Below are 16,752 nucleotides of genomic sequence, written 5' to 3' on the forward strand. Positions count from 1 at the left end.
GAAAGTAAGAAAACTGGAAAGGAGGAAATGAGGGGTACGTAGAGCCCCTGACATCTGGTTAGCAGACCCATCGGTTTCAATCAGATCTAAATTATCTATAGATCAAAGAACAATTGATGGCAGCCTTTAACATCTTTCTTCATAACAATAACCCCCATCTCAGCTTCGTCCATGTCTCAGTTGAGTAAAAAATGTTGACAGCCTGAATGAAAGAAAAAAAATATATAGATGCAGAGGAAGAGCGGGCACACACAGGCCCTGATATCTGGGAAGTGGGAAGGTGAAATGGAGGGCACAGCCCTTGCATGGGGGGAGAATGGGAGACTGTCATGTGCAGGTGCATGGCAGGGGAGAGAATGTAGGGGATCTTGTCATGTGTCACAAGAAATGGGGGAAGCACAGAGTCATTGACGTGGTGTGGTATAGAGGGAAGGAACAAATAAGGGAGCAAACGGAGCTCTGGGCATTGTGGGAGAGGAGGGAATGGACAAGCACAGATATCCTGACAGTGGGGGGAACTGGGAACATACCCAGGCCCTGGCTTAAGAGATGGAGGAAGTGTTGCAGAGAAATTGAAATTGATGGTGATAGGAGCATGGCACATAAGGAACTTGTGGGGGTGGTGGAAATGGAGGGATTCAGGGAGCCCTCGTGTGTGCAAATAGCTTGACCTACAGAAACAAAGATGTGTGTGACCTACTGACATGCTTTGTAGTGTGTAATGTTTTCTGCTGGGCAGAAGTCACTGTGATAGTCTAATAGTATTAGGGGCCAAAATGCAGTAGATATCTATACCTCAAGAATGTCCACTTTTCAACTGTCTGTATCGCATATCATTTAAGACTCCAGAACCAATACCTGAAACTGCAAGTAACCAAAAAGTAACCAGTCCAGATTTTGAATATCTGGTGGTGTGCTTGTGTTAAGATACTTGGCTTAAAAGGTGGACTGTTGTCTTCTGTACCAGTTTCTGTGGAGACTTACGGAATACCTCATGTAGTGCACGTTGCAGTAGTCTGATCTTGAAATGCCAAAGGCATGTATGATGATAGTGAGGGTCTACATCTTAGAGAACAGTCTGGAAGTTGACAGTGAGGCAGATGGGGGGGGTTGGGGGGGAAATTGTCCTGTCCCTCTCAGCTCTGTAATTGACTAACAATAGTTGGGAGTTGAAAAAAGACCCCCAAATTGTGAATTTATCTGTCTTTGGTGGAAAGCATTCCCTCAGACCATATCATCTGGTTGCTTCACCCAGGCCTGAGTCATTACCAGACACAGAGAGACACTCAACCATACCCTAGGTGTCAGACAAAATGGAGAGAGAGATCTGTGTCATAAGCATACTGAAAACACTTCATTCCAAGCTTCTTCAGTAACACTTCCAATGCAATCCCTGCAACCTTGAAGGAGGGTTTTGTCTGGTCAACCAGAAGGAAAGTAGCCATAGGTTCTTTAAAGGTTCCTGCCTCTTTTGGGCAGAGAAGGGGTAGATATCACCCAAGCTGACAGCTGCCCAGTGGGGGTCAGGTAAACCATTCACTCCCTGAACACAAGGGTGAGAGAGAATATGCTTGTCCTGTTGGATGGAGCCCTCTTATGCCTGGATCAGCAGGTACACCTAGTGGCAGGTATTCAGAAATAAATTGGAGTTGGATGTGGACTTAGGGGAAGGTGTTTCCTAAAGAAGCTGGAGAATGGAGATGGGGCTCCTAATGTCTGATATAGCAAGGAAACAACCCCCTTTTCCCAACCTCTTAACCTGCATAAAAGGCGAGGATGAAGGGGTCCCAGCAGTGGGCTGTTAGGGGGTGGTGTGGTACTTATGGGAGCCTTGACCAAACATGTGGAAATGAGTGAAGTGCTGAAATGAGCTATGTTAGTTATTGTCAAATAATTCCCAGAATGAGATAAATCAGTGGTTCTCAACCAGGGGTACGTGTTACCCCTAGAGGTAAACAGAGGTCTTCCAGGGGATGTATCAACTCATCTAGATTTTTACAACAGGCTACAGGAAAGCACTAGCAAAGTCAGTACAAACTAAAATTTCATACAGACAAAATGAGAAAGTAAGCAATTTTTCAGTAGTGCTGTGAATCTTGTATTTTTATGTCTGATTTTGTAAGCAAGTAGTTTTTAAGGGAGGTGAAATTTGGAGGAATGCAAGACAAATCCAACTCCTGAAAGGGGTATAGTAGTCCAGAAAGGTTAAGAATCACTGAGATAAATTAATAAAGTTGCAGCCTAATTAAACCACATCCCTGCATCTTATCTTGTCTTCATGCATGTCTGGGGCAGTGGCCTCATATGCACATGAAATAGGAAGAGTGATAATACAGAACCCTGCGTAAGAGAGCCTTCAGGACAGAAAAGTGATATCCCCAAACTACCCTTTGGAATTTCTGAGATAAAAGAATGAGGCAACTGTAAGGCAATTCCCATCTACTGAAAAGAATTGAAGAACCTTGTGATTAGTGGTATCTAGGACAGCATCAGTATGGAACCTGGTATTTGTCCATTGTCAGAAAATCATCATCTGTATCATGTTACAGCCAGGTCTGAAGCCTGACTGATATGGCTCAAGGAATTCTCAATCATTTAGGCTCTAGGAGAGTTGTTTAGCTTCCACTTCTCTATTATTTTAACCAAAAATGGAAGGTTAACCACTTGCCTATATTGGCCAGATTGCTGGCGTCAAGTGCTAATTTTTTAGGCAAAGGCAACACAAATATTTCCTTAATTTTTTTTTTTTTTGACATTCTGCTCTCGTTAAAGGAGTTGTTCACTGTCTCCACAAGTAAAGGTCTGAGTACTTCCTGTATTACCCTTAATCAGGCAGAAGGAACATGAGTTTTGGCATTCTTAAATCAAATGGACACTGTCCCAGATCTAGTTTTGGAATGAGGGACCCTCTCTCCCCACACACTTTAGTTTAGTTGTAAGCAACACAGCCATACCACCTCCTCATCAATCTATCAGTCCTTCTGCACGGCAGGATGCACTGACTACTAGGAATCAACTGCACCAGAAACAGCCTTGCATTATTATCCAGTGAACCTTCAGTGATGCATGGAATGCTGCAAACCTCATCCATAATTAAATAATAGCTGTTGCTAACTTTTATTAAGTAATCGTGCATTAATCAACACTTATTAATGTGGAGAGGAAAGATGGTCCAGTGATGAGGATACTGGCCTACAGGACTTGAGAGACCAATGTTCAAGACCTTCCTGTACCACAAACTTCCTTTGTGACCCTTGGCAACACAGTCTCTTCACGCTTCAGTTCCCCATCTAAATGCAAGTGGCCACTCATATTATTAGTGGGTGTTTGAATTATAAATTAACCTCTAGTTTGTATGTGCTAGCACACATCGTTCTGCCAGACTTTTGATTAGATACTATTACTGTTAGCTCTGCCTGGAGAGCTATGACAGATAAAACTGACTTATTACATTTCCGGTTAACTGATGCTCCATTTTCAGACAAGAAACATGCAGTACCAAGGTCACTTGTATTCAGGGGAGAAATCCCTCTCCTGAGCACTGGAGTGTAATACTGTGCCTGATCTTTCATCATTCTTCTGCTACGGTAGCTCTCACACTCCTGGATGAGAGCACTTATTTGCCCTTTACCATGCTAGGGAGCTGAAAACTACGTTCTTATAGAGTGGAAGCATTGGTGGGAAAGAGAGTCTGATACACCAAGTAAACTCAGGAGTCCTTCGCTGCCCCTGCCTACCTCCTTCTTCACTTGATTATAGATCTTGGACCTGGTTCAACAGATTATTCTCTGGCTTGTTCAGAGTTGCTGCAACTATATGTTAGTTTGGCCTGATTTCCTCTCCTTTCAGTGACCATGGAGCAGCATTGCAGACTTGTGGTGATGAAGTTCACATCTCAACATCTGGAGGGTGGTTTACAATGCCTTGCCTTCCTTGATACAGAGACTGTTCTCTGGTTACAGAACCTGGACATTGAACTCTGATGTATACATATGAGAGGAGGAGTTGCACATCCATACAGTGGAGATAGTAGTACTTCTCTATGTTACAACGGTGTTGTGAGGATAAATAAGTTATAATTTTTAAGGGTCTCAGATGCTTCCGTGATTGGGGACCTAACATAGCATGAAGCAAAAACCTATATCTCTGTCCATACTCTCTCATCCAAGAGATAATATGTAAATTCAATGGCACCAAGACTCCATGCTTTCTTCTTGAGACATCTCATACGTTGACTCTCCATACCTATTGCAACAGGAATCAAGGACCTGAAGCACCTTGACGGGTCAAATCAAAAACAGCATTAGCTGATTGCTTAAAAGTACACCTCTACCTCGATATAACGCTGTCCTCAGGAGCCAAAAAATCTTACCGCGTTATAGGTGAAACCGCGTTATATTGAACTTTCTTTGATCCGCCGGAGTGTGCAGCCCCGCCCCCCCGGAGCACTGCTTTACCGCGTTATATCAGAATTCGTGTTCTATGGGGTCGCGTTATATCGGGGTAGAGGTGTACTGATGTTCCATTGTGACTGCTTCCATGTGATATTTCAGCTTTTTACAACTGGCTGTTTCAGTTCTAGAGCTGTTCAGATGAAGGTTGCAAGGATTTTTGGAAAGGGAATTTTTTCCTCTCCACTGTCTCTGTGCTTCAAAGTCACTGAGCTTTTTTTTTGGCCACAGTTATGAAGAAATTCACCTTCCAACATAGACCAAACCTAGATAATTTCAACTCAAATGGTGAAGATTTCAGAAAGCTTTAAGTGGATTAAAACATGAGTTTAGATTGAAATGCACATAGAGACTTAATTCTAGCAGTTGCTGCCACAATTACTATCATTCATATAACTAAAGTTTTAACTACATTATTTAAATATTTCAAAGGTAGTTATTGGCACAATGTGATCACATTATTTCTTTAAATATATGTCCAAATTTTCTTTTTTCTCTCTCTATTTTTTTCAAGCTGTCAAGTATGTTGTAATTTATTGTGAAGTCTTGCATCTAAGTTTTGCATAACTATCCAGAGATCTTTTTGACAAGAGACACCAATAATTTTTTTTAGTGATGCTTGAAAGTTCTATCATACAGCAGATTTTTTTTTTAGAATTACTAGAGCACTGGACATATTGCCAGGAACATTGGTTGTTCCCTTCGTAAAGGACCAAATTTCAAAACTGCGTACAGAGGGATATTCGAAGGGAGGTACATTAACATTCCTAGTCTTTGTCAAAAAATACATTTATTTCATTCTTAATTAAATCCAAGAGATTATCACGTGGTCTCAAATTGGGAAAAATCATCTGTATACATTGTTGGAGGTAATTTTTGCCATGTTCACATATTAGTCATCTAATGTTCTCAAAATCATGGTTTTTCCATTTTATCATCTAGTCTTTCATTGATCAACCCCAGAAAGGGCTCTTGTGATCATCTAGTCTGACCTGTGTAATGCAGACCATTAGACTTCCCTGAATTAATTCCAGTTTGAGCTGTTTATAAGACCAGTGTTATACCTTAATATTTGATACTGCAAAATGGAATATACCAGCTATGATAGTAGCTGGCTCTTGAAAAGTAACACACACTGTGATTTGATGTTTCATTTAAAAAAAAAAAAACTGGCTTTATAAAAAAAAACATTGATGAAGTGGTGGTTCTTTCTTAACATTCAAATAATTTTAGGCTTAGTACTGCTAGTGCCTTTTTAACTCCCTTGCAGGAATTAGGTCTAGTGAGTTCTGTTCTGTGTTTGTTTGCATTATCATGTGGCAGATCATTCAGAGTATGTAAACAAAACTAGAAAAAGAAGAGAAACCACCTCTGACAAAGTGGTTGGCAAAGTGACTTTTTGTCTGCCTGTTTTTGGGAGCAGCTTCCCTTCATTCTCCACAAGAGAGTCAGCATACAAATCGTGCAATGTTTGAGCCAGACTATACTCGGGGGAGAGAGAGGTAATGCTTGTGGTTTTTACTGAACTTGTATTTGACAATGAGCCACATAAAGAAAGCTGCTACCAACACTTGGGCTAGAAAAAGTCAAAACAAATAAAATAAAAAAAAAAACTAAGATGATAGGAGGGAGGAACCAGAGGCTTGTGGATGGGCCATTCACCTGTGAGTCAATAGGCTTACATTCTGTTTCTGACACCCTTGGCTTTCTATGACTCATTTTCCTTATCTATAAATGTGAATGATATTTTCAATCCATTGTAATGTACTTGAGATCTGCAAATGAAGAGTGCAATACAAGAGCAAAATGTTGTTGTTCTTGATGATAATGGCTTAATTTTTCTGCTGTTGTAGGTGGGTCCACATTGTTTGTGCCCTCTATGTTCCAGGAGTGGCATTTGGAGATATTGACAAGCTGCGGCCAGTAACGCTTACCGAAATGAACTATTCTAAGTATGGTGCCAAGGTAAGACTAGAAGAGAAATGTTTACCTAGGTATAGTTTTATTTTCTCTACATATATGGCATAGCATATCTTATTAGCTTTTTGTAATTCTGTTTCTGCAACAAATGCAACAAGATTCAGGGCTGGAAATGCAATAAAATCAGAAGTATGCATCCTCTTTTGTCTTTTCTTTTGTTTCTCATTCTCTTCCCCCCTCTCTCTTTCTGGAGACACTCATTACCTCCTTGTTATGTGTGTTAATGGCAGTCTGCCAAAGTATGAATGTAGAGAGTTGAGGAATGTATGGGAGTATGAATGAAAAATGTACTCCCCATCCCCAAATGGACTTTTATGTGAAGTGTAATTGTTCTTAGTCCAGTTCATAGGAGGATGTATGTACATAGCACTCAAATTACCGTTACAATTGGCACAAAATGACACTCAATAGAGACCAAAGGATTTCTGGTAGATGGCTCATTGGTTTTCTTATGTCCAAATGTTGTTTCTCTAGCTGTCAGGCCATGTGGGGAAGATTTTGCTGTTGCTTCTCTTGTTGTACCCATTTGGTGCATGTAAAATTTGAGTCCCAAGGCTATCAATGTGGGACTTTTCATGAGTACTAAATTAACCACCAACAAAAAAGACTTTTATGCCAGGATGACTGAAGAGCAGCTTGTGTATTGGAAGTGGCTCTCCAGCATGCCTATTATGAGTCTTCCAAAACATTCAGCACTGTTATAGGAGTGTCCAAGTGGGCAACTTCTGTACAGCAGCTATTCTACATAATAGCTAGGTTTTTTGTTGACATTACTACTTCTGCCCCTATTAATCAGTTATTTGGGCACATCATAAGCTTTAAAAAGGATTATAGGATAAGCAATGCTCTTCACAGGTGGGCAGAGTAAGTGACCCAAGGCAGTGCAATATGTTGGCAAAATAAAACACTAACCCTATCACAATAGAGACTGAGTCTCGGTTTCTAATGAAAATATGGATAATCATTTTATATTCTGCCTATCTGAATTCCTTCTGGAGCTCCAGTTTTATACAGTTTAATGCAGTATTCTTCTTCATTTCATGACTAAACAGTTGTATAGTGTTGTGTGTTGCTGTGTTTTCACAGCTTCTCCCCAACCTGGAATATATTGCATTTTTGGGTGAGGTGATTCTGATTTTATCTGTATAGCAGGGGTCGGCAACGTTCGGCACGCGGCTCGCCAGGGTAAACACCCTGGCGGGCCGGGCCAGTTTATTTACCTGCTGACGTGGCAGGTTCGGCCGATCGCGGCCCCCACTGGCCGCGGTTTGCTGTCCCGGGCCAATGGGGGCGGCGAGAAGCGGCGCGGGCGAATGATGTGCTTACCCTGGTGAGCCGCGTGCCGAATGTTGCCGACCCCTGTGTATAGTTTATAAAGTTGCTAATGCAATTGGATCCTTCCCAAATAAGGATTACTGTGCTGATTTTATTACTATTATGATTATTGCTTACATGTTAGCCAGATGATCATTTGTTTAAATCTGTTATGTTTAATTTCTTCTTCATTTTAACAAGGCATGTTTAGTCACTTAAAACAAAGTAATGTGCAGAGTCTAAGTTGAAACCTACCAATGCAAGAAAACAAGAAGATCCAGCATTATTATTTCAAGTCTTTTTGTACTATACCTGTTAAAAGGGAATATAGGAATAAAAAAAAGAAGTTTGGAGAATCCCAGTTTAGATAGCTAGCCTTAACTGTATTGCTATACCTCATGAGATTAAATCTATCCATTAGTAACATTTAACAGACTTTGTGTGTCTGTATAGAAGACATCTAAATTATCTTTCATTTATGCAAAAAAAAAAAATTAAAAATAGAATGTCGAATCTTTATTGTAGTGTTTACTCTGTAGTTAATTTTGCCATTTTTCTGTGTTAGGAATGCAGTTTTTGTGAAGACCCTCGTTTTGCCAGAACTGGTGTTTGCATTAGTTGTGATGCTGGCATGTGTAGAGCTTATTTCCATGTGACCTGTGCTCAGAAAGAAGGCCTGTTGTCAGAAGCAGCAGCTGAAGAGGTATATGTGTGATGCAACTTCTTTAGAAAAACATAAAATGGAAATGTCCTAACAAAAGCATGTGGAAGCTTATTGTGTTTCTGGATAACATTCCTGAGGATAGATTTTGATAAGATGCTGCTGTGAGGTCATAAGTATATTTTTGGAAGTGGGCTAGCTTTTTTTTTTTTTTTTTCCTGTGCCAAGATATGCTTTTCACAGGAAGTTGTTTCAAGCTGGCCTAGCCCTAATTTAAATTAGGACAGCTTAAGGCCTGCTCTGATTTATGATAGCTAGTTATTGTCTCTAAGGAATCATACACTAGCTAATGACTGTATTAGAGGAGCTCCTCCTATCCCACTCCCCATCTTACCACTTCTTTCTCCTGAAATGCCCCTAACTAAGATGTGGGTGCATTGTTGTAGGAGTTTGCTTTGTCAGCTTCATTCCAGTTTAGAATCTCCCTCTGCTTTGCTCAGTTTCCAGCTGTAGCCAGATTACATCCCCTTTGTGCTGTGCAAATGGGGCCCTGGTTCTCGTCAAATGTTTTTGCATACATCTTTTTTCAATATTATCATTAAATTGTGTCATAAATAAGTAACTTTCATTGTATTCTTGATTGTCATTCTGAGTTTTTGTAAATTACCATTAATTGCACCAGTTAAAATACTTACATTTAAATTCCATATTCCTTACATATTCACTCATGGTACCAGTTTTCTTCTTGATAATAAGAATAAAGCAATCCAAATGACAAGATTTTGCATAAGGTTTATTGCTGATTTATTCAATGGAAATACCTTGTAAGTGTCTAGTGGTCTGTCCTAATTGCAAAGTTCAAGTTTAGCGAGTCATATTCATCTTTACATATAGTAAATGCGACAGAAAGTAAATTGTGTATAGGTGAGTGAGAGGGACATGCACACAACAGTGCACACTGACATGCAGGCTTTGTTGTCATTCATTATCTACATTGGAATCACTGTCTTTCTTATTTCTGAAGGAACTGGCCACTCAGACCATTAGTAATTCTCTGTCAGAACTGTTCATAAAAAATAAATTTCACCTACAAGATGAAGTGCTGGAAAGATAAACATGGTGCCTTCAGCTAAACAGTGATGTCTCTACTAGATGGGGTTTAATATTGATTCTTTAAGGAGCTCATGTTGTGAATTCCCATCATTGTATGTTTGCCATGCTTTTCACCTAAAAACATTGCCTATCTTTAAACAACCGCAAACAAAATATTTTTTAATCAAGGCCTTGGAATCACATAACTCAGAATTGTTAATTTAAATTCTTATGGAGGTAAGCTCTGTGTCACGTATATTCCCCTATCTTGAAATCTGAATATACAGAGTATATTTTTAAATCAAACTTGCAAAATTTTACTTGCCTCTGGTGAGTAAGTGGGTGGGCTTTTGTTGGACAGGCAAGTAAAATATTTAATTTGTTGTTATGAGAGAGTCAGTGGATTTTTGTGCCTGGTTAGTAAATTTTACTGACAATTATTCATATAGAAGATGTGCTGGAAATTAAAAAGAGAAAGTAAACTGAGATATATTGATCCACCTTTGTCTGAGGCAGTCTTACTCAGCTTGTAGACTGTATACACGAGGTAAATGAATTGATAAAGTAGTTCAGCTATAAGAATGTGAAAATTTAGTAAGTGACGAATGAAAAATAGAAGAACATACAAAAGACTGCCGTTGCTTAGGCCATACAAAAACTACTATGAAGAAGTCAAAAGGAAAACCATGCTATCTGAAAAATGTATTTGGAAAACAAGATATAATAATGAGCTCTTTCACTTAATGCAGAATAAGGTGTGTGTCTTTTTCCCAAAATGTCCCTTTCTTTGGAAATTTTGATCTGTTGGAGGAATATTGAGCATAATGTGATTGCTGCCCAGAGAAACAATATGGAGAGACCAATGCATACATTATATATGTAACATATATGTAAGGACTCCCTGCCTGTCTCTTCTGGAACAATCAAATATTCTAGTGAGCTGCTGGGGCAAAAGAGAGGCGAGTGTTTCTTGGAACTGTCCAAACAGCAACCAGGAGCACTTTGTGATTACAGAAGGAGTCAAAGAGGGCAGGTTTTTATAACTATTTAGTATTAAAATATACCAGTAACCGTATATTTGTTTGTGAACAGGCATGGAGGAAAAAAAACAACCTTGGATACATAAAAATAACTTCCATCACTTCAATATAGAAAAATGACAACTCTCCCATCCCATCTTCGTGTGCAGTAATACAATGCTCTAAATGCTTTCCTTATGTGCTTTATTGTAATTGTTACCTGTTGGTACAACACTTGTCATAGGAAGTTGTCCCTTTTTCCCTGGGTTAACTTGCAGAAATGTAAATTCATTTGTTCATTCAAAAAAAAAAAAAAAAAGAAAAAAAAAAACTTTGGAGATCATTAGAGACTGTTAAAAAGTACATGGAGAATGTATTGCTTTGTTGTACGGCACGAGGGAGCTGTATTAGAGAACGAGGAGGTGCTTGCAGTGTTGTTTTGTCCTGTGCTGTATTTGCTGGGACCTGCTTCAGTGCTCCTTAACTGTGATTATTTAAAAAAATAACAAAAAAGCAAACAAACAAAAATAATTCATGAACTAATTAGCATATTGGGTAGCACTGACCCTCCGTAACATTTTAAAATACGGTGTCTACTGAAACCTTCAATTGAGGCCTTTAACTAAAACAAATCTTTAACTTCTAAGGTTAGACTTTTCAATTTGGCTTCAACTTGTTCTCTGAAACTGAACCCTCATTATTTTCACACGCAATTTTGAAAATTAGTCTCTTCTGTGTGCAAATAATGGAATTTAGACTTTGAGCTACATGAGTTATGGGAACAATTAAATATATCTTTTAATTCTATTTGCAATTCTGGGTGGAAATAATTGCTAGTACAATTTTAGTATCCTCTTTTGATATAAGAAACCGAATTTTTGTAACAAATTATGTTGTTTTCATAAACTATATGATTGCTAGTCTAAAAAAGAAACTTTTCAGCTTAAAAAAACAAAATCAAAATTTCTATGTGGTCACTTTTAAACAAGTTTAAACCTGGCTTCCATTGATTTAGCTTAAGTCAGTTCCTTACTGAATTACACTAAATCAATATACACAATCTTAAAATCTGTTTAAGAGTGTACAGATGTGGGCTTGCATCAATTTAACAAAATTGGTTTTAAACAGGCCTTTAGTTAAACCGATTCAAACCCTGACTGTGTTGCTCTACAAGACCCATCTATATGAAACATAGAATCGTAGAAATGTAGAGCTGGAAGAGACCTCGAGAAGTCATCAAGTCTAGCCTTCTGCGCTGTGCCAGGACTAAGTAAACCCCTAGATCATCCCTGGCAGGTGTTTGTCCAACTTGTTTTTAAAGGTTTCCAATGATGGGGACTCCATGACCTCCATTGGAACCCTATTCCATAGCTTGACTACCCTTATACTTAGAAAATTTTACTTAATATCTAAATCTTTCTGCAGATTAAGCCCATTACTTCTTGTCCTACCTTCAGTGGACATGGAGAACAGTTGATCACCGTCCTCGTATATAATAGCCTTTAAGGTATTGGAAGACTATTACCAGGTCACCCCTCAGTCTTCTTTTCTGAAGACTAACCATACCCAGTTTTTTTCAACCTTTCCTCCTACGTCAAGTTTTCTAAACAGTTTATCATTTTTGTTGCTCTCCACTGGACTCTTTCCAATTTGTCCACATTCTTCCTAAATTGTGGTGCCCAGAATTGGACATGGTCCTCCAGCGGGAGTCTCACCAGCATTGAGTAGAGCGGGACTGTTACCTTGCTGTGTCTTACATACAACACTCCTGTTAATACAGCCCAGAATCATAATCAGCTTTTTTTGCAGCTGCATCACATGAACGACTCATACTCACTTTGTGGTCACTGTAACCCCAGATCCTTTTCAGCAGTACTACCATCTAGACAGTTATTCCCCATTTTGTAGTTGTGCATTTGATTTTTCCTTCCTAAGGGAAGTACTTTGCATTTGGCTTTATTGAATTTTATCTTGTTGAATTCAGACCAATTCTCCAATTTGTTAAGGTCATTTTGAATGTTAAACCTGTCCTCCAAAGTGCTTGCAACCCCTCTCAGGTTGGTGTCATCTGCAGATTTTTATAAGCATACTCTGTACTCCATTATCCAAGTCATTAATGAAAATATTGAAGATTACCAGAACCAGGACTGACCCCACTAGATGCACTGTCCCAACTTGACAGCAAACCATTGATAACTACCCTTAAAGTAAGGTGTTTCAACCAGTTGTGCACTCCCTTTATAGTAAATTTATCTAGACCACATTTTCCTAGTTTGGTTACAAGAATGTCATGTGGAACCCTGTCAAAAGCCTAACTAAAATCAAGGTATATCATGTCTACTGCTTTTCCCCATCCACCAGGTCTGTAATCCTATCAAAGAAGGAAATTAAGTTGGTTTGGCATGATTTGTTCTTGACAAATCCATGCTGACTATTCCTTATAACCCTATTCTCCAGGTGCTCACAAATTGATTGTCTAATAATTTACTCCAATATCTTTCCAAATATTGTAGTTAGGCTGACTGGTCTGTAATTCCCCGGGTTCTCCTTGTTCCCCTTTTAAAAAATAAAACCCTAGGATTATTAAAAAAAATAGTTCCCTAGGATTAATTTAATCAGGCCCTGCTGACTTGAATACATCTAACTTATCTAAATATTCTTTAACCTGTTCTTTTCCTATTTTGGCTTGTATTCCTTCCCCTTAGTTGTCAATGTTAATTGTGGTATACATGAAATGCTGGCTTTATGTTCCTCTATATCATTTTTCTAACTAGATTTTCCCTCCCTTCTTTTCCACCTCTTTTCTTGCTGAAACAGGACATAGCAGATCCTTTTTTTGCTTATTGTAAACAGCATGCGGACCGGTTAGACAGAAAATGGAAACGGAAGAACTACTTGGCTTTACAGTCTTATTGTAAAATGTCCCTGCAGGAAAGAGAGAAACAGCTCTCGCCAGAAGCGCAGGTATTGTACCCGTGCCAAAGCTGCATGTGTGTTAATCATCAATGTTAAATGAGAAGAGGGAGGGGGAAGAGGAAGGTGGAATTACGGTGGTTGAAAATGAAATTTGGACTACATTGATGGCATATGGTCAATTAATATGGCAGTGAATTATCTTTAGATTGGATTCCCTAAGAGTGAATGACCCCATAATATAATCCTTGAAAAGGTGCACATGCAGGCATCTGAATGGAAATAATCCTGATTAGTTTATATAATTCTCTATTATACCAGGGTAATTTATCATTCTTTTTTAATTCCATAGTTGCGTTTATTTTACTTCTAATCTTTATTTCAAGATTCTAAAAAAATAAAAATCAGTCAAAGCAGCCAGGATTTTAGATATTTTGCTATGTGTATGTTAGAAGCAAGTTCCACCTTCTCCCTTAGTTATTACAAGGAGCTAGTAGCAAAGCCTACGGTTAAGGTTGCCTGAACACTTTATAATATAAGACCCCTATTTTCAGTTGCTTGTATGTTTTAGTCCTTTAGGCTGAAATTTTCCATGCTGTGTGTCTAAGCTCTGGTGCCTCTGTGGTTTGAAGAAGGGACTTGAACTTTAGCAAGTGAGTTGTCCTGGTGTCAATAGGTTTTTTGCCGGCCTCATGAAAATCCACCAAAATTTGAAAATGTATAATCCTCTAAAAAATTTCAGTTTCCATATACTCAGTCGATGATAGTTTTAAAACAAAATACTCAGAAGGTTCCATTTGTACTGGGCATGCCCCCAGACCTGGGCTAAGTAGGATTTTACATGCAGTTTTTCCTCCCAACTGTCAGGGGCTGCTGTGACACCAGAGACAAGAATTGAGAGGAGGGAGACTGACTCTGTGTTTCAAGGTCAGGGGGAGCAGAGACTGACTGTGAGGCAGAAAAGTGACTGAGAGAAACTGTGAGGGGATAAGGATGATGGTGGCAGAGGCAAGCTGTGGATCTACATAATAGTGGCAGAAATGATGGACAAGGGGGAAAAAAAAAAGGCTCTGTAACCAATGCCTAAATTGTAAAGGTCTTTGCTGTGAATCCCATAGACTGTATGGCCAGAAGGGACAGTCATGATCATCTACTCTGACCTCCTGCACATTGCAGGCCACGGAACCTCACCCATCCACTCCTGTAATAGACCTGTACTCTCTGGAGGACTTACTAACATCCTCAAATCATTATTTAAAGATGTCAAGTTAGAGAGAGTGCACTATTTACACTGCAAATGACCCATGCTGCAGAGGAAGGCAAAAAAAAACCCAGGATCTCTGCCAATCTGACTGCGGGAAAATTCTTTTCACAACCCCAAATATGGTGGTCAGTTGGACCCTGAGCATTACAACAACCCAGCAGCCAGACACCAGGAAAGAATTCCCTGTAGTAACTCAGAGTCCTCCCCGGCCATTGGAGTGATTTGCTACTAACAGTCACAGATATATCATTGTAGGCCTGGGTCAAGATTTAAAAAAATGGGTGCCTAAAATTAGGCTCCTAAATCTTTATTTATGCAACTAAATTAATGGCCTGATTTCCAAGAGAGCTGAGCACTGCCATGTTTAGAAGACTGAGTGAGTGTACAGATTGTTCTCATCCCTGTACCCGAATAGAAATTATAAATGTTTCTTGTTCTTGCCATCATTCTATATTTCCAGTCTCTCTAGATTAATGGTGTTAAATTTGTGTTAATACATGTTCTGTCAGGAGTGCTGAATTATCCATTAATTTAGGGGCCATCACTTTAATTAGTGAAGCTAAATATCACATTTAAAGACGAAGACTAATTTAAAAAGTATATGTGTTGGTGAAACTTTCCCCTCCATGTGGGTCCCTCCATGTCTAGCCACCGCTCCTCCTTCTTGTGAATGTTTCCTCTTTTCCCCTACCCACTTGCCCAACTTTGGGCATCCTCAGCCTCCCTCTCTTTTTTTCTCTCCCTAGTAGCGACAAGTTACTTTATAGTTTTTACTGCACGGAGCTATACGACTACTAGGGACCGTACCAAATTCACGGTCCATTTTGATTAATTTCATGGCCAGAGGGTTTTAAAATTGGTTAATTTCATGTTTTCAAATGTTTATATCTGAAATTTTACAGTGTTGTAACTGTGGGAGGTTCTGACCCAAAAGAGAGTCGTGGGGGGTTGCAAAGCTGTTGCAGGGGGGAGTCGCTGTATTTGTACCCTCTATTCTGCTCTGCCTTCAGAATTGGGCTCTGAAGGTTGCAGCCATGGAGCTTCCTGCAGCTGGGAGAGGATCGAGGAGGTAGGTCTGATCTCCTCCATGCTGCTCGGAGTGCCCCAGCTGGGAGCTTCTAGCTGCTAGTTCAGGCTGGGACAGGACATCCTCTTCCCCTGTATGGCTGCTCTGGGGGGGGAAGTGAGATCCATGGCTGCACTGCGGTTCTGAAGGTAGCGCAACCACGGAGCTTCCTGCAGCTGGGGGAGGTATCCACATGTGGGTCTGACCTCCTCCCCGCCCCCAGAGCAGCTGTGCGGGGGAAGAGGAAGTCCTGTCTCTCCTCAGCCTGGCTGGGACTAGCAGCTAGGATCCCCTTGTTCAGGTGCTCCTAGCAGCACAGGGGAGATCAGATCCAGGAATCTCCCCCAGCTACAGGAATCTGGACTCTGAGGCAGTGCATCTGAGGAGCTTCCTGGAGGTGGGTCTGATCAAAATCACCCAGCAGGCTAGGGCAGAGCCAGGAATAGAACCCAGATCTCTGAAGTTCCAGTCCAGTGCTCTATCCACTGTGTCACGACACTTTCTCTGCCTCATGGTTGACCCCTTGCCTCAATTTCCCTTATGGTGAAAACTATGGTGCCTTGTCATCACTAGGATTTACATTGGGATAGCATGTGTGTTAGTTATTCCAGAGTAAAAACACATCTTTTTAAACATTGAAGACAAAATCTGTGTCTGGATAGCAGCACGGGGGATTGAGGCCTGGATGAGAGTGAGAGAATAGTGGTTCAGCTGGGAAGGAGCCTATTCTGTCTCATCTCTGAGGCATTGTGGTGCTGCCTCCTCTATGAAAACAACTGAGGGGAGGGGAAGGCAGAAAGAAAAAGGAGAGGCCTCAGGTGCCTGTGTCAAATCAAGCATGACCTCCCTACTCAGTCTGTCCACTCCAGTTCACTTCTGGGTCCTTTGTGCTATGGGCTGGAGAAGAGAGTCCTTGGGCTGGATTCAGCCTACAAACCAGATGTTTGACATCCTGCTCCAGATCATGCTGGTCATAAGCTAGTAAGTTGAAC

The 16,752-nt window shown here is 40.1% G+C and overlaps 1 protein-coding gene across 16 annotated transcripts in view; it reads left to right on the forward strand.

The window, feature by feature from the left end:
- Nucleotides 1-16,752, forward strand: part of PHF14 (PHD finger protein 14) — a 267,127-nt gene that overhangs the window by 48,469 nt on the left and 201,906 nt on the right. For all 16 annotated transcript variants that reach the window (XR_010598265.1, XR_010598266.1, XR_010598263.1 and 13 more), the window contains exons 6-8: nt 6,305-6,416; nt 8,311-8,448; nt 13,335-13,481. Coding sequence is in view for 11 of the 16 variants with exons in the window: in XM_065583162.1 (XP_065439234.1) it covers nt 6,305-6,416; nt 8,311-8,448; nt 13,335-13,481 (397 nt within the window). In the remaining 5 variants the exon portion in view is untranslated. The remainder of the gene's footprint in view (nt 1-6,304; nt 6,417-8,310; nt 8,449-13,334; nt 13,482-16,752) is intronic.

This window comes from Chrysemys picta, chromosome 2 (genome assembly GCF_011386835.1).
Source record: "Chrysemys picta bellii isolate R12L10 chromosome 2, ASM1138683v2, whole genome shotgun sequence".
NCBI lineage: Eukaryota > Metazoa > Chordata > Testudines > Emydidae > Chrysemys > Chrysemys picta.